The following is a 20,838-nucleotide window of genomic DNA, read 5'->3' on the forward strand; positions in this document are numbered from 1 at the left end:
CAGTGTGTGTGTGTGTGTGTGTGTGTGTGTGTGTGTGTGTGATAGAGAGAGATTGGCTCTATGAGCTTCTCAGTCACTGCAGATTGAGGTATTATTATACATATAATATATCCCACTGTTGTAATGATACTAAGTCACATTTTCAAATTAATGTGTCTGTTTTTCTGTTTTTTGTTTGTTTATTTTGTTAAAAATTATATTATTGAAGGAAAAAGAGTATGCTGCTTTCTTGTAATATGATTACAATCTGTAAAACAACCAAGCAACAAACAAACAGCTATATTAATGATACGCTATCGTGGTTATAAATTGAAAAGAAACTAAATGCCAGGTGGTGGAGAAAAAGTACAAATGTGCATATTCTTGAGGTACTTCTGTTTATCACCACTAGGTGTCATAATATGAACAACATCCGTCCATAAAGTTTCATGTTCTGTATAAAACTAAAATATAATAAATATTTTTCAATATTTTCCTTTATGTTGTATGTGGGTTTCAGTGAGCCTGCTTGTTTTTCTTTCCAGTAACAGTATAGTACATTCTATATATGTTTACAGTATACTATTTCCTCTGAACTGTTAAAACAAATTAAATATCAATAAATATCTAATACATTTCTAGTATTTTTTTTTCTCTCTCACGTCTCTATTGACAACAGTCACCAAAAAAACTTCATTTCCCATGAAGCCTCGAGAAAAAAGATTTCCGGGTCGGTGCCGGAACTGTTTTTTTTTTCCTTAAAGCAATTGCTTAATATCACTTGGGCAACCGACGAGTTGGGCGGGAACCACAGTTTATTATCTCACATAGTCCGCCTCTCTGGGCGAGTTTCGGGATACTCCAGAGTAAAGTGAAAGCTTACTGGCCGTTGGCGTGTCAGTTTGTGGTTGCTAGCATCTTCGTGTTCCTTGAAAGTTGGCGGTCGAGAAAGTAGAGAAATGTCTTCAGCACAGACAGTAGGTGGCTCGAATAATGGTCTTTGGTTCTACTTTATAAATGTAAACTCCTTCCGGATTTATGTGTGCAGTTAACACAACTTTGCTGCAGCGTTAGACCCTCAACTGCCGCCTTTTTTCAGTCAGTTTAATCTGACGAATCATTTCTAATGCTCTAATTTGGTACGTACAATGGCAACAGCGGTGAGTCGTCGTTTAGTCTTAATTTTTTCGCCCAGACATGAAAATTAAATTAGGAAGTGTGAAAGGGGCGTGTCACTTTCACGCCTAAGTCATGATGAGACATGGGACCACAGGCTGCATGTAGGGACACATACAATTACTGCCAGAAGTTTACATCCACTCATCGCGGGCATGAACGTCATAATTTTGGGCTTTTAATGATTTCTTTGAACTGTTCTTTTTTTTTTCCAGGGTGGTGACTTTAAAACCAAGAACTAGGTGCACAAGCTTGAAAATAATTTAGATTTTCTACGGGCTCAAGTATAAATATACATTCACTGTATTTTGATACTGAAGAATCTTCAGCGTCTGTTAAATTGATAAACCAAGGCCTATTAACTTTACACTGGTTATCAAGATCAACTACAAATGCTAGTTTCTCAGCATAAAAATGGACAGCGATCCAATGATTGACCAGAAGAAAGGGGAGCTTGATAATGATCTAAGAAGAACTGCAGATTTACACAAGTTAAGAAGGCCTCTTGAACTCATTTCTAAACAACAAATTTTGCTGCAAGCAGTACTGGTTCAAAGTAGATGGAATAGTAAAGGAGGAGGGCTACCTTTACCTCAAAATCAACAGTTAGATGGTTTAAACTTGGACACAGTTGCATGATCTTAAGCAGACACCAAAGACTGTTTGGAATGGATAAAGCAGGCTAACATTAATCTTATCGAATAGCCTCCCCAAAGCCCCAACTTCAACCCTATTGAAAATTTGTGGACTATGCTTAAAACCATGTCCATGCCAGGAAACCGACTGTTTCAAATGAATTCTACCAATTTTGTCAAAACGCATGGTCAAATACCCAGCCAGAATTATAACACAAACTTATTGAGTAATCAAAAGTGTCTGGTTGAGGTGCAACACACCAAGAGACATTTAACCAAATATTGGTGGGGGTTTATGTATATATTTGACCTTGTGTGGATTAGAGAAAATCCCAAATAAATTCCAACTTTGTTCACCCAATCCTTGTTTTTTAAAGTCAGTAAAGATGTATGTTGTACAATGATTACATCCTGAAAGCAGAACAGTTCAAATACGTAGCAAAAAGCTCAAAATTACATTCATGTCCATGATGAGTGGATATAAACTTCTCACCAGAACTGCAGTTGGCTGGTACCGGATTAGTTGTAATAAATCAGAGGAATGTGTGTCTTCGCTTTCTAAGATTCATGTATTTAAACCATCATATGTTTTCAGATAAACACCTGGTGTATAATTATATATATAAACTAAAAAGACAGTTTATTGTTAAGTTACTGGTTATGTCTTGTTACGGTCATGTCATTACTAAAAGATTGAATATAGAAAATAACTAATGAGAAGCCAAAACGTGGTTCTGTCGCCCAATTGTTGATGTCGTGTTTATTCAGGTTTTTCTTATGTTTGTCCAGTTTCCAGACCAACACAAGCGAGTGTCTGCAAAGTCCAACCCTGGATTTCTGGAGCGTTTAAGTGAAACTACAGGAGGAGCAGTTGTTGGTGTGGGACTGTTTTTCCTCTCGATTTATGTTCTCTTCACCAATGAGGTAGGAAACATTTCCTTCTAAGTAGCTCAGATCATCATGGTCACGATGATTTAACAGTAGACTAAAGACAGCACTTTGTATCTGTGATGGTTTCTTCGTGCAGGGACGGACTCTGCAAACAGCAAAGTCCCTGGATGAAGGTCTCTCCCAGGTTGTATCACTGGGGCCGTATATCAGCTTCGACACACAAAACAACGGCCGTTTAGTTCACCTGTCTGCGAAGCTGCATACTGCAGAGGTGAGCTCGCCTGTATTTTGAACAGTGGTCTGCCCTAGCGTGTATGTGTCGGTGTCCCTGATTTGTATATTTTTTATTATGTTTTAGCTTTTTTTAAAAAATTTTTTTATTGAGTTCAGTTTCTGTTAGTTTACAGAGCAGTTCAAAGGTTCTGTATTAGTTTCAGTCTTTTAATTATTAAGATATGGAGGATATTTGTCTGGAGCCTTTAACCTGACTGTCACAGATTTGCATGACAAAATTTCAGGTGGAGATGCACTTCAAAACTTGTGCCTTCTGTATAGTTTTAGCGTCCCCTACCCCTAAAATTATGGTTTCTGCAGGCCTCCGAAACTGTGCTCAGATATCGAACATCCAGATATTTTAAGAACTTCCATCATTCTGCATTTGCTTGAGCTACACACTCAAGCAAATGCAGTGTGTGTAGCACACTGCATTTGATAAGAAGTGTTTTTTAATCTTTTCATGTAATGAATTAAAATCAGTGTAGGAATTACACAAACACAACTCTTTGTTGACTCACGGAGTCATCCAGAGTGTAGCTCAACATGTGTATTCATGCCCCATCAGGCACTCTGTGATAACAGAATTTTACCAAACTGACAAGTACACTAAAAATAAAGGACAACTCTGGAAGATGTTTTATTTTTATTTTAGTTGGCTTTAGTTTTTTTCCAAGTCTAGTTTTCATTGTCATTTCAGTTAACTATTTGTTCCCTACAGCTCAATTTACATATTTGTTTAAATATGTGATAGAAACCTAATAACCTTTGTATGTACATTTGGTAAAAGAACATCCATCCATTGATCCATTGCAGAGAACTGAGCAATGTTGGGGGAATCGGGTCGGAACATACTCCTTTCAGTTTAGGTGAGGAATCAGCTCGGGCGGACGACCGCTTGCTTGCTCTGAACTCTGTGACCGATTATGTATGTTTTTCTCGCATGGATGCAATTGGACATCACGCAGACTTTGTTCCATGGGGCTGGCAGGTTAAAGAGTTTCTGCTCTGGCTGTTTGCCTTCTCACGTGCATCTCTGTTGGGTGATGTCTAAAAAGTTCAGGGCTGCCTTAGTTTGTTTAGATAAACAGGCGGTGGTGCCTGTTATCTGGCTGTGTTTACCCTCATATCTTTGCAGAGGAGGACAAAAGAAGGTAATGTTGAGAGAGACTCAGACAGTGAGAAAGAGTGTTGTATTTATCTATGTTAAATTAATACACAACCTCAGGAGTTGTACAACATGTAAATATTTTTGCTAGTATTTGATTCTATTTTTAATTTATTTTTTGTGGACTTAAATGTGCCACCAGTTGGCTTCCTTGTTTTGATTCTGCTAATGTTTTATTGTTTAATCTGTATACTGAAGCTTCATATAGTTTCACTTGAATTCTTTTGTTTGTGTTTATAGTAATGCATTATTGTACTCATTACATTGTCAGACTTTGACATTGTCGTGTTTAATAATCCAGCATTAAGAATTTTGCATGCACCAATCAGCTGATCATAATTATTAGTAGAGGTGGAAGTGTTGTTGTCTTCAGGTAAGTGTTTTCATCTGGTTTGTTGCTGTTAAATTTTGATGTGTCTGTGCAGCCCCTGTATGACCCCAACTACAAAGTGGTGGTGCATGCAGTGAAGCTGAAGCGGCAGGTGGAGATGTATCAGTGGGTGGAGTACCATGAGAGCAGGTAAGGCTTGTCAGCACTCAGGGTGGGACTGGGTGTGGACATGTTGGCTAGAATGCAGCTGACTGTACGTTTTAATTCAGGGATTACCAGGAGAACGGTGAAACCAAAACAGAAACTACATACACCTACAGTGAGTTTCTTTTTTGCAGTCTGTAATCTTTGGTAACAGCACAGCCTGTGCATAGAGGTTATATTTTATAACTCCTTTTTTGTAGACACTGAGTGGAAGGCAGAGTTGGTGAACAGTCGTAATTTTGATAAGGAGATTGGTCACCAGAACCCGAGGTACTAAAACATATTTAATATGGTCTTCTTGTGTTTGTGTGTGCATCCAGTCCATGCTCACTTCAGTCTTTGTGTTTCAGTGCCATGGCTGTTGAGAGTGTGATGGTGGTGTCTCCTGAAGTCCGAACTGGGCCATTCATTCTGTCTAAAGGTTTGTGTCTAAGCAAACACACAGCCACTACACATATGCTGTGTTTCATGTGTTTGGATTTTAGTACTCAGTTAATTTCCTGGTTATCATCAGGCCTGGTGGAGCAGATAAATAACTTCCAGACACTGAGTTTGGGGGATTTTCCTGTCTTTAACTTGGACCCTTTTCTCTCTATTCATGATGACTACTTCTATCACACTCCAAATCCACGCAGGCCAGAGGTGAGCATCTAGTCGTGAGTGCCTCACAAATGATCTCAGTGTTGCACTCTGTTATATGTTATGCGTTCCACACTTGTTGACTTTGAATTTGTTTGAATTCATGAGGTGGGTGACGTGCGGGTGAGGTTCTCCTTCGCTGGACTGAGCAGTGACAACTCACGCCACGGCCCTGCTCAGACGGTACAAGCTACAAATGTCTGATTAACACATTCTCTGCCTACATTTGCACTGGGTCTTGACTGTAGTCTGTTTATAGGAGACTGATGTACCTTCAGGATCTGAAAAGTGAATTCAGTGCCTTAAACCTGCATTCTTTCTGATGGCCACCAGGGGGAGACTCCTGGTTAAAAACAAAGTCTGATTGTGTAGAAGTTTATGGAAAAGTGACCCTACTTTTCATTTCACTGTTACCCAGTAAACATTTTCCTAATAAGTTTATGGTCTCAGTTGCTAGCATCAAATCTTCAGTAGAACATAATAGTCATGAGCATGCAATATTGGTCACAACCTACATGATGTTCTTATGTTGCTATTTATAACATTCAATAATAAAATATTTTATCATTAACTTTCATAAAAATCAATTTAAGTAGTGTTTTAAATGATTATTAACACAAATAGAATTTGGATAGTCAAATATATGATCAAGTATTTCAAACATTTACTGTTTATGAGTAGTTATTAGAATATTTTGGTGGAGGTATGGAAACTTAATATTGTTTTTAAGTTTTATCCATAACAGAATGACGTGGGATATTTTCTTGATTGTTTTTATCTATAATGTACCTGTGTACTACTATAAAACTGCACATGAAATAAAAAATTGTATACTGTAAACATATAGAATGTACTATACTGTTAAATGAGTAAATTTACACGGCACCAAATAATCATGGTAAAACTTTTTCACAGCTGTTTTTTTTTTTTTTTGAAAGTTTAGTAGATCAACATGAGGACAGTTCTGGTCTCCTTTGGCATGCTGCTTACATTTATGGGATTATTAAAAAAAAGTTGTTTTGTTGAGGAAAAAGATGTATGTTCTTCAGCCAAATGTGCCGTTTATTATATTCCAACCAAAAGCCCCAAACAAACAAATGTTCAGTTTACCATGAAATATGAGCAGGAACAAATATTGTCAAAAGAGTTGCTCATTTATGTATTTATATTAGATTAAAACTAAGTCTCTAACTCTGCTTCACATGCGGTTTTTCAGGTCAGTATTGTTGCCATGCAGAGAGGGGAGCAGCTGCTGCCATTTAAAACCAGATCAGGAGACACTCTGGAGATCCTTTATCTGGAGGAGCTCTCTGCGGAGGTCAGTGTGGGCTTCATTTCCATTTGTTGGTTTAAATTCTCTTTCTGTGTGTCTATCTGGGTAAAGCGTATTTCTGTGTTATCTGTAGGAGGTGTTTGCGAGGGAGCACCAGTTTAACAGCATGAAGACTTGGGGACTCCGGGCTGCAGGCTGGGCCCTCATGTTCCTTGGTATCCAGCTGAGCATGCAAATCATCTACACGCTGGGTAAATTAACCCTGCTGCTGTACAGTTGTGAGTTTCCTTCCTTGCTTCTATTATTCATACTTCCTGTCTGTTGTGTTCCTGCAGTGGACTGGGTTCCTGTCCTTAGAGAGCTCGTGTCCATTGGACTGAAGATCTTCGCCTTGTGCGTCTCCTGCTCGCTGTCTCTTATCGTTATTGGGTTTGGCTGGCTTTATTACCGACCGTTGGTGGCAGTAGCTCTAGGAGCGCTGGCTGTTCTTCCGATATTTCTCGCCCGCTCAGGACTTCCCGCCAAGAAGAACGCATGACTATTGAACTGATGATTATAGATTTTCTGATGGTGAGCTGCAGATGTTTTGTGTTGCCAGTTTTTTCCCCCAGTTTGTTACAGCCTGCACAAAGGGTTGTTGTTGATTTAAACAAACATTGAGTGTATGGGTTTGTTTTTTGGTTAAATAAATTTAATCCAGCATGCATCAGTTTCACTGGCAAGATATAGATTTTTACTTCACCAAAGTTGTTCCTTCCATTATATGTTTGGGTTTTTTTTTAGCTTGAATGTTTTTCACCCAGTTAAAAATAAATGCAGTCGAATCCAACAGTCCTGGACAAAACTAAGTGCTCAACACTCTTCAGAACTTTGCATTATTAAGGTTGGATTTAATACACTGATAAGTGAAACTGCAGTAGTTTTAGCTATGTGCATCCAATGAATTGTTTAACTGTATATTTGTTACATACCTCTGTTTTCACTGTTTATAAAGCTCAGTAGGTTTAATAATTATTATTTGTAATCAAAAATTCAGTTCTTACATGTAAAACAGAAAAGACACCAAAGAAGTGGGGTTCTCAATTGTGTTTGCTTTAAATGTTGAGTAAAAGTTTGAAACTACTTTTGGCTCATGTTTTCATTCAGGAAAAAGATCACCTTCAACTAGAGATGATTACTGATATGTGCTTAGAACAAAAAGTGAAGGTAGAGGCAGTTTGACCCCCAGAAAGTCTGGGCAGGTTTATTTTTCACATTCACTGTCCTGATCAGTAAACATCTCGGCTGTCAGTTTTTTAACAACTATTAATGGGATTCATTGACATGCTTGTGTGCACTCAGGCTCAGCTCACAGGGGAACGGCCAAAGAGTGGCCCGCATTAATCCAAAATGTTCACCATAAACTGAGGAGCCTAAAGCATAGGCTGGCCTTTGATTTTCCTCACCACTGCATAAAGTTGAATTCTGTTCCTAGGCAGGGCTTTAATTCATTAGTTCAGTTTAATTCAGTGTTCAATCAAGTGATGCAAGTTATCCAGATTCTTACAAAGTAATTTATTACACAAAACACTAAGTTTCCATTTGCATTTTAGCAAAAAGATTTTCCAGTCTCGCATTGTGCATGTGATCATAATGCAGATTTGTTTATGAAGAACACAAACAAATTTTGACTTTGTGTGCACGAGTTTGTCAATAATTAAAGGACTACGGGTCACAGTGAGCAGGTACTTCAACCCTAGTTGGCTGTGGAAACATTCCTCTGATCAGCTCGCAGGGCTTTAGCACTTAACTGCAGTTGGCAGGCTGACACTACGGTTCCCCCGCTGACCTTTTTGATTACATAGAACGTGTGGATAAAGGAGGTTTGATTATTATGGCAAATTTACTTATGTTTAAGTACAAAAAAAGTATTTTCCATAACTTCAAAGTTGAATACTGACAGAACCTGACTAGTTTTGCTTAAGACCAAAAAGAAATAAAGAAATAAAAGAAAAGTAAAAGCATTACATCTTTAGTAAAAACTGGGGAGAACAGTCTTTTGGGTGGGTGTGTTGGGGGTAGGTTTGACCTAATTCTCCTTCTTTCCCCCTCCAGGAAGCAGTCCTCATGCCTCCTTTTACAGTAGGACGCATTTATTACTCTTCTTTCCCCGCCTGGCCTGTAGTGCAGCCCTGGTAGCCATCTCGAATACTTCCCTCACACCATCCTTTGTTTTTGCAGAGCACTCCATGTATCCAAAGGCACCAATCCTGTTAGCCATGTCCCGCCCATCCTCAGGTTTAACGGGTTCCTAAAATAAATATAAAGGTCAAGAAGCAATGTTAGGAAAAAATCTTTCACTGACAAAGTTTGTTTGTTTTCTTGCTCAGGGCGTTAAGTTTTACCTGCTTCATTTTGGCAAGTTCCCTCCGAGTGTGCTCATCATTACGCAGATCCTTTTTGTTTCCCACTAGTATAATGGGAACATTAGGGCAGAAGTGTTTCACTTCAGGGGTCCACTTCTCAGGGATGTTCTCTGAATAAGGAGACAAATATAGCAGCATTCAAAGCAGAGACACACGGCTGTTGATTATTTTCCTAATGGATTACCGTACTGTTGCTCTGTAACCCAGCAGGAAAACACTAATGATCACAGACTCCTATAGGCTAAGAGGATGTCATTTAACATGTTTTGCTGTGCAAACTAGGGCTGCTCAATTAATCGAATTTTAATCACGATTACGATCTGGGCTTTCAACGATCATTAAAAATGACTGAGCCGATTATTAGCCCCTCCCTCATTTATCCGCGACACCTTAAAGGCCGTCTGTGAAAATATTGTCGGGCATAAACCGGTCCGTGGCGCAAAAAAGGGTGGAGACCGCTGATTAAGAGGACCCGAGGGAAGCTCGGAAAGCTAAGCAGAAGTTATTTGGAGAGGAGAGTGACTGCTGTTGGTTGAAAAGAGAGTTTAAAAAAAAAAAAAAAAAACTTCAGTGGTGTTGCACACTATTTTATATTATTTTTTTAAAGTTATTGTTAACCCTTTAAAGCCGGTCAGAGCAGCATGCTCCGTTTTGCGTAACTATTTTTAAATCCCTGTAGAATCTGAACCGTGTAAGCTAGCGCAATAATTTGTTTTGCATATGAAACCGGAGGAGTTGTACTTACATCTGATGCCATCAGCTTGTCCTCGGTCACGGTTTCGTTCCACATATAGCTTTGCAAAAATTGCATAAAAAGCGCTTGCAGGAACAAAAACATAATATTCCAGAAACACGCTTTGCCGTTACTATCAGCTGTTCGTAACACTTCCCACAGTGAAATGATGCACATGCTGTTTTCTTTGCAAATTTGCATCATAGGATTGTTTTTTGTTTTTCCTGCAGTATATAAAAATTGCTGTATCTCCAAAATAAAACTATGAAGACACTCAAAATAAATTTCCTGTGGTGGGAAACTATTTTTTTGCAACTTTATTGTATTTAAAGTTTTGAGGGATAAACCTCTTAAATTTCTCCAAGTAGAAATATATGTAAACAAAACAAAAACGATTTTCAATTTTTTTTGTAGTTTATTGCACTTTTTTGCAATTTATGTAATTACTATGGACTTAATGCATACATATTATTAAAATATGGGCTATAACAGTTGTATTGATGTATAGCAACTTGAAATGCTCCCACAAATGGCACTACAACATGTAAAAAAATAAAATAATATAAGCTCTGGTGGACTTGGTTCTATGGTAGGTCTTAAAGGGTTAAATAAATATCGTCAAATAATCGTGATCTCAATTTCAGTGAAAATAATCGTGATTATCATTTTTGCCATAATCGAGCAGCCCTAGTGCAAACAATGCAAAAATAAATAAAATGCTGACATTTGGCAGCAAGCAGAAATTAAACGATTATTTGTCTTAACTTAAAATCACTGCTAGTGACTTTTCTTTTAACTTGTAAAAGTTGCAGCTCTGGGCTGTATGCGAGATAAGGTGGTGTGGACTTGAATCAAGAAGAGCAGATACTTTAGATGGAGAAACTTGAGAACAAGGTGTGCTGTAATGGTACAGATCACATGATAAATGTGCGTCCACTGTGATGTACAGAGGAGAGCAAACTGAGACTCATGGTGGGAGACAGTCATAACATGACTCCGTGTCCAACAGCTGTTTTCTATGTTTCTGATTCTTAATATTAGATTATTCAAGCTATGACCAAATCTCAAGAATTTCCATCGGGTCTGTTTACAGTGAACTCTTTTTTTCTCATTACCAATGGTATTGCAAGTGCTCAAGCCATTATTTACAATAAATATACACATATATTAAAAAAAAAAAAAAGTGGCTCCATAGTGTTATGGTTTACACATTCATCAGGAAGGGCATCCGGTGAATCTGCCAAATCAAACATGGGGGGCAACCTACTGTGGTGACACCATGTGAATGAGGGAGCAGCTAAAAGCCAGTATCCTCTAGTACACTTCGTCTTATTCCTGGCAAGATTGCTGTGACATTATTGTCAATACTCCTTCTTACCCAGGTACTGGTTCAAAACGCAGGCGCTACTGTTAAATATATATAGTAATAATATAGCGCGTAACTCCTGCCTCTTCTGTATTACCATCTTATTTTTTCTAATACAGTTTTTTAATGGAAACCCTTGTATTTAAACATTTAGGTTTAACAGAGAAGCTGATCAGGTAAAACAAACAAATGGAAAGTAAAAAACATTTTACTCTGAATTTTCAGGCCAATATTTGAATCCTGAATTTGTCTTTTATGTGCTACACAAGGCAAAGACCTTAAATAGAGTAGGGGTAACTAGGTGGTGGAAGTAACTAGAAGGTGTTCAAAAATCACCTTTAACCACCAATGAAAACACAAAGAACTGGCCCACATAAGAGTTTCAGATTTCAAAACAATCTCCAGAGGTTTTAACTCAAGGAGAGCCTTCTCTGCACCCATTCACTCAGTAAAGCAGTGGGCAGCTATCAATCCAGCGCCCAGGCAGCAGTGTGCAGGGATGGTACCTTACTCAGGTAGCCGTTCGGTGGATTTCAACCCCCGACTTTCTGATCATGGGGCGAACACTCTAACTACTGAGCTATCCCCTCCCTTTTTTAATAGTCTTTTTTCCCCCTCCCACAAAGCCTTTGGTGGTTTAGTCATAATAATTTAAAATTAAAAATGAGCTGCAACATTGCTGAGTCTCCTCTGTTTTTACTTACCAAGACTGTCAGGGCTGTCAATGGAGAAACACATGAGAATGACATCAGTGTCTGGATAGGAGAGCGGGCGCAGTCTGTCATAGTCCTCTTGACCTGCTGTATCCCAGAGTGCTAACTCGACCTGCCAAAAGTGTTTAGAAGCTGAAATATCTTCGAGCAGTGCACAGTCGGTAGCAGGTGGGCAGGTCAGACAATTAATTTTGCCAATAAGCAGAACTCAATCTGCTCAATAATTCAAACTCATGCAGGTTAGACTAGATCTAACATGTAGGTCTCCTGTGAAAATTAACTGCCCACCCTGGTCTATAGGTTTAGCATTACATGAGTGCAGCCACTAGAGTCCTCCAGTTACAAAACACCGATTCTGGGAAGAAATAAATACTGCTTACCTGTTTGCTGTCGACTTCAATGTCAGCAACATAGTTCTCAAACACTGTGGGCACGTAGACTTCTGGAAACTGGTCCTTACTGAACACGATGAGCAAACAGGTCTTCCCACAGGCTCCATCTCCCACTATGACCAGCTTTTTCCTGATTGCTGCCATAGCTTCAGGAAAAAATATAGAAGATTGATTAAAACACGTGAACGTCATCTATATCAGAGTGGGTAATTTTATTTTATTACACTGAAGCATTGTCCAACTTTCTAACACTATGCCTGTGATAAACGATGAACTGCCAGCAACCTTCAGCTGTGCTGGCAAAGTCCAAACAAAATAACACCGGGGCTAACTGTGCAGCTTTCTGCGACAATATCACCACCATCACGGCTTTTCATGGTCCCCTGATCAGCCATACTGTACATACTGTCAAGGGCCCATCGCGACATAGTTGGCTTACAAATTAAGAGTCATACAGTGAAGCCCTCTACTGTGATGTTACGTTTCCGCTCCGGTGTTTCTGACCCTCTCCGGCATCAAGCTCGAACAAAAAAATACACATACATATCCCGTCAAACATTTATTCCATCACTACAACACTGGCCGTATTAACATGCAAATGTATGTCAGCGAAATATAACTTGGACCCCCGCAGTGGTGTTTGACCCAGATTTAGTCTAGGAGGATGTTGTGTTTACTGAAGCTAGCTAATCATCGAGCGTTAGCTTAGCCGGATGTGTGTGTCCTGTAAGCTCAATTTGAATGTTTACAATATAACTCAGGGGTGCTACAGTAAATGCGTACAACACGTGTGATATAATGTACTCAGGTCGTGTTTGTTGTTTATTTCAAGCTGCTGAGCCGGAATCATTGCTTCTCCTTTCAGTAACAAACCGGTACCGGTTTAGCCTGCTAGGCTAGATAGCTAGACTTAGCTTAGCATAACGGAAGTCTATATGACTTTATCAGTCCGTTAGCTCACTAGCTAGGCTAGGCGAAATATTGAAGACACAGATTTATAGTCAGAACAATAGTATAATTACCCACAATAAGTGTTAGAAAATATAACAGCTACAGGATTCTTGAAAATATTTCCAACTCACCAAGTTATTAGTTAAAAATCTACTCAAATGAAGCCCAAGTAATGCTTTGTTAGCTTCCGCCGCTGCTTCTTTACTGTGCGCCGCTATGAAGGATTAACAGGAGGGAAGTGAGGGGGTGGGGACCGCACAACAATGTACTACAGTACAACACCACTCTTCTCAATAATAATAATAATAATAACAATAACAACAACAACAACAACAACAACAACAACAACAATAATATCACTGTTTTAATCAATACTTGTATACAGCAACATAAAAATAACATATATATTAGCTTTTTTTATATATTAGATTAAACACATATGTTATATATAAGGAGGGACAGAGTACCATATAATTATTGGGTTTTTTTTTTTCGTATTTTACTTTCTGTTATTGAAATTTGCATTTCCTGTATTAAACTTGAATAGAGAGCATCATTATAAAAATTTCAAGCAGGAACTGACACTCACACCTGCAATTATATCTTCAAACTGCAACATCAACATTGTTAATAACATTTTATTACAAAGATCTGCCTGAGTTGTCATTATCATCATCATCGACTCTTTACAATTTTCTTCCAGGTGATACAATTTCTAATATAACTTTGGTCCAATATTTGAAGTTTGGGGAGGATGTGTCTTTTCATGCACTAAGAATTCTTCTTGCAACTGTGATTGCCCTTACTTTTATCACCGCTAAATTGTATTTCGATGCTGTGGGTGGGACTGATCAGCCTACCAATACACATAATTTTGGTAATAAGGGTATTATCAAATTTATCCATATCTGAGCTTCTGAGCTCTATACCTGCTTATATTTCCAAGTAGCATGTGCTAATGTTTGCATGTCTAGATTGCATGTCCAACATAGGTCGTTGGATGTTACACTCATACTATGAAGTTTAGAGGGAGTGAAATAAAAACTGTGTATTAGTTTATATTGCATGGATTTTCCCCTCTACCTCTTTTGTGTATTTATGGATGAGCAATATCAGAAAGGAGTACATCAGTGGGTCAGCTGAGATTGAACATTTTGGAAAAAAGTTAGAGGTAAAGCTGAGATACTCTGGACAGGTGCAAAGGGGGGATAGTGAATATATTGGACTCCATAACATAATGAATATGGAAATGCAAGATAGGAAGAACAGAGAAAATGATCACACACACACACTGTAAAAATTAAAGGACAGACACGAGAAACACCCTTCAACCTGGTTCTGAGTGTTGATGTTTCATAGTTTGTCCACCAGAGGCAACTTCCTGTTGGAAACACCTGTTTTGAAGTCTGCAAACAACGACAACAAAGTGATCCGAGCAGTGGGGCAAAGAGTAAAGGTGGGATTTCCATGTCCATGAGCCACTAGGGTCAGCGTGACGTAAATTTCCTCATCAGACTGTGAATACGAGAGTCAGTGTGGTTGTCTGTGTACCTGCCTGTTTTTTGTTTATATTACAGCGCATCAACTATGCATGCACCCAAGGTCATGGACTTTAAGTGGACTTCAGAGAAGTATAATAAATAATGGCTAGTTGGCTGTCGGGTTTCCAGCTGTCTGTGTTCATGTCTGCAATGGAGAATAATCAAGGCCTAAATGAGTAAATAATAACTACATGTAAGTGTTGTGGAAATCTGTTTGTCTGAAATGAAAACAATCCCAGCTGATATTTCCGAATATCGTAATTTTAAAATGATCAAATATCGGTATCCTTATCAGTCTTAATTTTTTTTTTTAACCTTTGTTGGATTTAGAGTAAAAATCAATTGCTGGCTTTCAGTTTTGTTTCTAGAGTATTACCTGGATTTAGTCTGCTAACTGATTTTTGATAGGTAACGCTGCAACATTTTTAAATAATCCTAAACTATTTTAGGCGTACGCACCATGAAAGTCAATGCATCGACTAAATGTCCTTTTCAATAGGCCACAGGCACGCCTGACAGCGTGAAACTGAAGCAGGAAAAAGGGTGACGTGCCAAAATGTTTTCTGTGATCACTTCTAATAAATCTGCTTCACAGCTTTGAGATCCATAGATAAAGTTCAGCCCATCAGTGCTTTCATGTCAGTGGATGAAGTCTCATTTTTCCATGACAGCACTGTGTTCATGCTGTTATACACTTTTGTAAAGACTACAAAAAACATGAGCATCTTATAAAGTCTGATTTAAGAGATTATAGAGTACAGTATAGTAGAAGTCTGATCTTTATTCAATGACAGTAATGTTGCATATAGAAATGACAGAAAAATTACTGTAAAATCAAATTATAGCAACTTTATTGTAAATGCAATTACATCATTTACAGAAGGGTTTTTTTTACTGTAAAAAGTTTTTACTGTCACTTTTTACAGTAACTTTACTGACATCCAGCTGCCAGTAAGAATTTGCTGTAGACTGACTTATCTGTATCATGAGTATTAATGGTCTGATCCTTTAAGTTCATTTACTTTAGTCACTACTTAAATAGAATTTTAAATTGTAATGAAGTATTTCTACACTGAGCTGCTGCAACATTTACTTCAACCTGAGCTCTCCTCCTGTATCAGCATATAGCTCTTAAATGGCACATGGCTTCATTTAATATTGCAGTAAATCCCAATGAAGGAGCCTCATTCTGATAAAGATCAATGTGATCTCGATAGAGATTTTATTCTGCTTATCCCGATCATTTAACTGTGGCCTGAGAAACGATTTAAGCCTTTCGGCGGCAGGTTGGAGCTGAAAGGCACACAAACAGAGCGTGAGCTGGCAGTGCAGCAGTGTATTAATAACCGCAGCACTTACTCTAATCCTGATAAGAGGCTTTTTCTGCGCTGCTCAGTTCCAACTCGTGGAAACGAGCTCAGATGCGCTTCCATGAAAACAGTAATACCTCACATTTATCTGTGTGCTCAAGTGACCAGTAATTCAGAAGAGGGGAGGGAGGGAAAGACACACACACACACACACACACAACAGCTGGAAAAATAAACATTTCCGAGATTTAATTCTCAGAAATGGTATTTATAATCCTCTTCTACAAGCTACAAACAGGCCCTCTTTGTTGGCTTTTGCATTCGTTGAAGAGCATTTGATTTGTTTATGTTTCCTTTCTGGAAATGAAAGATATCAGATTTCTGTCAGGATTGTGAATACTAAAGAAGTCCACATCACATTATATGCAAACACTGAATTGACAGCAGAACTCTGGGTACAGACTCTGCATGGTTCCTTTATTTGTCTCACATGTTGTTTTGTCTTGTTTTGCAGTTTACACATCTGTTTGTGTGTATTTTGGAGTTTTAATCTCTTCCACTGGAGAAAAACTGTTTTTAAGTTACGAAACCCCAAATTATTACTGTCATCTCTGCTAGAGCAACAAAGCACAGAGTAGATGTTTTCTTCACTGATTTATTATTTATAAGCGGAGGCTGCTTTATTGAAGAACACTCGAAACAGCTGGTTTAGGAGCTGCTTTCTTCTCACTGGGCCACATTATCAAAAAAAGAAGGAAAGAAAACAACTCACATATTGGGCATTGCACATTTCACAGTAGCTGGGGTCGGCATGTAAAAATAATTGAATATTTATTGAAGAATACCAGCAGCAGTGCAGTAAGAATAAGCTCATTCATGAGCAGTGAGGTCAAGAGTGGTTTATTATACATAAATATATCAAAGAGTCCCCGATTCACAGTATCCGCTCAACGACGCGACCATATTCCAGTCTGACTGTCCTGTCGCTGAGGGGCAGGTATTATATAGAGAAAGGATAGTCCTGCAAGTAGAAGAGCAGAGGCTTTGGGAGGGGCAGCTGGTTGGGGCAGTTAGTGTGCCTGTTGATGGTGAGGCGTGTCAGGTGCTGCAAAGAAGGGAAAACCTCCAGTTTGTGAAGCGGGTGCTTCAGCTTCAGGGGTACTCCTCTGTCTTTAGCTGCGTGCTGGGAAGGGTCAGGTTCCATTTGGGGGTGAATGTCACTAGATGTCTGGTCCTGTGCTGCGTGGCCTGAGCTGGTGTAGTGCTGTATAAGGCTGAGAACATCTGGGAAGGACTGCAGCTGAGGCAGGCCAGGGGAGACAGAGTCCAGCCAGAAACAGCCCTTGCTGTACTCTATACGCACGCTGGTAGGTCCACAGCGAGTCTTCACTGACAGAGCCAGCATGTACTGTGGATGGCTGCTGTCCCGCACCAGGAATGTGCCTTCAGACTTTGTGAGGAGAGCTTCCCGAGCTTTACTTGCTGAGATGGGACCCCAGTACCAACCTGTGGAAGAAGACAGTTCAGTTATTAGTGTTTTTGTTTTTTGTTTTTTAATAGCCACATGGACACTGACACTAGAAGTGTTTAAATGTGGCTGGCGTACCAGAAGTCTGCAGATACTGGAAGGTGGTGGTGATGCAGCGGAGGTCATCTGCTGGGTCCCAGGATGAAGGGGCAGGATCCGAGCAGGATGACTTTCTTTGTTCCTCATGATGGAAAATGGTCACCGCCTGTACAACCATTGCTGACTTGACAGCACACCTGTGGAGACGACGATGACCATGTAGGAACTAAGAGATCATCTGAACTATATTCCCTTAATTAATGCGAATTGAGTTGCTTATGTCAAATATGTCTGTCCCAAATCTCCCCGTAGTGTTAGCTGGTTGGAGATCTGTCGACACTCCACCACCCTACTGATGGAAGCATTATAATCATGAAAGTGACCATTCCCATCAGGACAACGGGAAAAGTGATCAGTCAGAAAACCTTTGTGCTTATTTACAGTGAAGCCTGCCGCTAAGGTTACAAACAGAGTCCCCTCACCACAGGGTTAAAGAGCAGAGGTGGGACCAAGTCATTGTTTTGCAAGTCTCAAGTAAGTCTCAAGTCTTTATCCTCAAGTCTCAAGTCAAGTCTCAAGTAATGTCAGGCAAGTCAGAGTCGAGTCTCAAGTCACTGGTGTAAAAGTCCGAGTAAAGTCACAAGTCTGAAATTTTGAATTTCAAGTACTTTCGAGTCTTTAAAAAAAAAAAAAACGAAAAAAGAATGTTGCAGTTATGCTAAATGTAAATATTAGACCATGTAATTTTTAAATCTGTGTTTTTCTCAACACATGACAAAATAGTGAACTTAGAAAATATACACAAATTGTGAAATTGCACCTCTTTAAAATGCAGCTCAATTAAACCTAGCTCCAAGGATAATTTTCACCGACGGTTCTGAGATAAGCTGCATGTTATTCTTGGATGTGGTTGTAGGACCGGCTTTAAAATCGCATGACAAAAATATCATACACATTAAAAAAAACTGTATCACCAACGTAGCCTGGACAACATTTGCTAGTTAGATGAAGTCAGCTATCTCATTGTAGCATATTTATATGCATATTTATAATCATACGGTTCTTGGAGTGAGTGCATACACTCATGAAGTTTAGTAACTTCAGGTCACTGCAACAAGCCCAGGTACAGTTTACCGACGGATGGGTGCAGGACCTTGAAATGCACCGTGTAGAACGAAAGACCATCGTACGTATCATAAGTTTACCAGTCTCACAAATTGTCGTCATAAATACACATTCGTTAACCGTTTATTAATAGGACCTTTGAGCTCAACGGTAATTAATTAGTAGTGGAAATAATTTCTGGTACGCGTTACAGAAATGTAGCAGTGACAATAGTACTGTATGTTGTAATCGCACTGGGCAATTAGTGATACAAAACAACTGTTTTATCCTGTGAATAAAAGTATATGTTTTTGTCAATGTACCATAATAGCAGAGGAGAAACGCAATATTGTGTCAGGACAATTCACTATTTATGCACAATAAACAAAGGAGCATAGCGCGACCATTTCTGTTCAGCGCCAGACTTGCTTGTAACCTATAGCACCAATTATGTTAAGAAAATGACGCATTAACTACAACAGCAGACTGACCTTTGTGTAAATGCTTGGAGCAGACTAACATGTGAGCTGGAGTGTTCTGGGATGTTATATTTGGTCTTTGAATGGCTGCAATCCAGGCCATCCGTCGCGTCTTTGTTACTTCGGAAACATGGCTCGAACAATTTCTCTTCAACGACGTAATCCGATAACAACCGATCTCTTTACCCGTCGGCTTCCCGTGGCTGTCATGCGACCGGCTATTGCAGTTAATAATACAACGGCTTCTTGACATTTTTGTGTTTCTTTTTATCGCTGTGTGACTGATTTCAATTGAAAGCCTGCGTGCGCTAGTACCTCTTGCCACGAGTTCCCAGAATCCTTTGCGGTTTTACCCCTGAATGACGTCACATTTTCAATCTCTATATAATATGCATGTTAAATTTTATATTTGGGGTGAAATATCAAGTCTTTTCAAGTAAACCGGTTCAAGTCCAATTCAAGTCCCAAGTCATTGGTGTAAAAGTCCAAGTCAAGTCACAAGTCTTAGAACATTTTTTCAAGTCAAGTCTAAAGTCATAAAAGTAATGACTCGAGTCTGACTTGAGTCCAAGTCATGTGACTCGAGTCCACACCTCTGTTAAAGAGCACCTTTAAAAAGACACCCATCTATATTTACACACACACGCACAACTCAAGTAAATGTGCCAATTCAGTTACGCTGAATCCAGCTTTATTTATACTGCGCCAGTTCATAATAACTCGTCTCTTCAGCTTATTTTGTACCTTACTTTGAATCATGCATACTGCAATAAAATACCCATAATTACCCAAATCATATTAGAAATGTTCTTACCTCAAATCAGGAAAAACCATAAGGATTGAAACCAGTGTAAAAACAGCCCTGCAGTGAATATTTATAATATTATTTATAAAATAATAATAAACGGTCCTCCAAAGTTTTCGGTTCAGTCCTTCAAAATGATTCAAATATATATAAGCGTGCTGAGCGCTGGATGTGCGACTGAAGCGCTCCCCTCACTGAGTGAGGCGCAGAGGAGACAGCAGCTCTGTTCAGCCGGACAGAGGTTCCCGGAATCTGTTTCCAAGAAAGGTTTTGTGTTTCAGCGCCCGCAGGGACGCAAGAGCCGCCCGCTGCTGGCCACCTCTGCGTCGGGCTCCGTCAATAAGCACAACTTCCGCCAAACCTTTCAAAATAAGATGTAAAAGACCCTCTCAACTCTTAACTAAACGGGATGAATTGCATCGGAACCGCAACGAGCTGGGCGCTGTTAAATGGCCTCATTGTTTGCTGTCACGTTTGCAGGATTTAGTTTTCGTTTTGATTCTTTTTTTAATGTTATAATTAGTTAGTTTTAATCTTTTAACACTGCAGGTGCAATTAAAAAAAAAAGCTAAGAAATAACAGCCATAGAAGTTTGCTTCTGCCACTGACGTTTTCTTTTCTTTATTTAGAAAAACACATATTTGTTTGTATATCTGTCTTTTGTGCCCGTAAGTCAAAATGGACTTAGAATTTCTAAATTTCAAGTTACATAAGGGTTAGGGTTGGTCTGAGACTTCTAACTCAAAATGCTGAGAAGATAACACCACATGTACCATGATAATAATAACTATAAATAAAGTTGTAGATTTTAAATGGAAAATTGATAAATTTGATTATACCCTATAATATTATAAATAATATTTTTTTGTAAATAATAAAAATGTTGAGAAATAAACAAAGTCT

The 20,838-nt window shown here is 38.9% G+C and overlaps 3 protein-coding genes across 4 annotated transcripts; 1 reads left to right on the forward strand and 2 right to left on the reverse strand.

Annotated features, from left to right (window-relative positions):
* The first annotated feature begins 723 nt into the window (after positions 1-723).
* On the forward strand, positions 724-7,691 carry tmem43 (transmembrane protein 43). Of its 2 annotated transcripts, none has more exons than XM_085274081.1 (12): positions 724-956; positions 2,580-2,714; positions 2,818-2,952; positions 4,548-4,642; positions 4,723-4,772; positions 4,858-4,927; positions 5,008-5,078; positions 5,172-5,299; positions 5,405-5,479; positions 6,513-6,614; positions 6,703-6,820; positions 6,905-7,691. In XM_085274081.1, exons 1-12 carry the CDS (start codon positions 939-941, stop codon positions 7,105-7,107), a joined length of 1,200 nt encoding a protein of 399 aa, XP_085130207.1. In that variant the 5' UTR covers positions 724-938; the 3' UTR covers positions 7,108-7,691. The 2 variants fall into 2 exon arrangements, with proteins under 2 accessions (XP_085130207.1, XP_085130208.1); XM_085274082.1 differs by lacking the exon at positions 724-956 and adding an exon at positions 1,000-1,139.
* Positions 7,692-8,099: 408 nt separating this feature from the next.
* On the reverse strand, positions 8,100-13,363 carry LOC146574447 (rho-related GTP-binding protein RhoA-B). The gene is made up of 5 exons (XM_085274086.1): positions 13,261-13,363; positions 12,167-12,324; positions 11,778-11,898; positions 8,954-9,084; positions 8,100-8,859 (listed from the first exon to the last, which is right to left on the reverse strand). The coding sequence occupies exons 2-5, from the start codon at positions 12,320-12,322 to the stop codon at positions 8,686-8,688; spliced, it is 582 nt and encodes a 193-aa protein (XP_085130212.1). The 5' UTR covers positions 12,323-12,324; positions 13,261-13,363; the 3' UTR covers positions 8,100-8,685.
* A 223-nt stretch (positions 13,364-13,586) lies between these two features.
* cishb (cytokine inducible SH2-containing protein b) lies at positions 13,587-20,236 on the reverse strand. Its single transcript, XM_085274087.1, has 3 exons — positions 19,945-20,236; positions 17,587-17,744; positions 13,587-17,486 (listed from the first exon to the last, which is right to left on the reverse strand). Exons 1-3 carry the CDS (start codon positions 19,962-19,964, stop codon positions 16,981-16,983), a joined length of 684 nt encoding a protein of 227 aa, XP_085130213.1. The 5' UTR covers positions 19,965-20,236; the 3' UTR covers positions 13,587-16,980.
* Between the last annotated feature and the right edge of the window lie 602 nt (positions 20,237-20,838).

This window comes from Mchenga conophoros, linkage group LG5 (assembly GCF_057382185.1).
Source record: "Mchenga conophoros isolate Kocher_MC1m ecotype Shallow Benthic linkage group LG5, M_conophoros_male_GT1.1, whole genome shotgun sequence".
NCBI classification, from domain to species: domain Eukaryota; kingdom Metazoa; phylum Chordata; class Actinopteri; order Cichliformes; family Cichlidae; genus Mchenga; species Mchenga conophoros.

Excerpts from the sequence above, each read along its gene's own strand:
- tmem43 (XM_085274081.1), top strand. Across the intron at positions 5,480-6,512 it reads GCCACGGCCCTGCTCAGACG|GTCAGTATTGTTGCCATGCA; the intron begins GTACAAGCTACA and ends GCGGTTTTTCAG. Across the intron at positions 6,615-6,702 it reads TGGAGGAGCTCTCTGCGGAG|GAGGTGTTTGCGAGGGAGCA; the intron begins GTCAGTGTGGGC and ends TGTTATCTGTAG.
- LOC146574447 (XM_085274086.1), bottom strand. The coding sequence starts at position 12,322 with ATGGCAGCAATCAGGAAAAAGCTGGTCATAGTGGGAGATGGAGCCTGT. Across the intron at positions 9,085-11,777 it reads TGACAGCCCTGACAGTCTTG|AGAACATCCCTGAGAAGTGG; the intron begins GTAAGTAAAAAC and ends CTCCTTATTCAG. Across the intron at positions 8,860-8,953 it reads AACTTGCCAAAATGAAGCAG|GAACCCGTTAAACCTGAGGA; the intron begins GTAAAACTTAAC and ends TATTTATTTTAG.
- cishb (XM_085274087.1), bottom strand. The coding sequence starts at position 19,964 with ATGGTTTTTCCTGATTTGAG. Across the intron at positions 17,745-19,944 it reads ATGGTTTTTCCTGATTTGAG|GTGTGCTGTCAAGTCAGCAA; the intron begins GTAAGAACATTT and ends TCGTCTCCACAG. Across the intron at positions 17,487-17,586 it reads CCAGTATCTGCAGACTTCTG|GTTGGTACTGGGGTCCCATC; the intron begins GTACGCCAGCCA and ends CTTCTTCCACAG.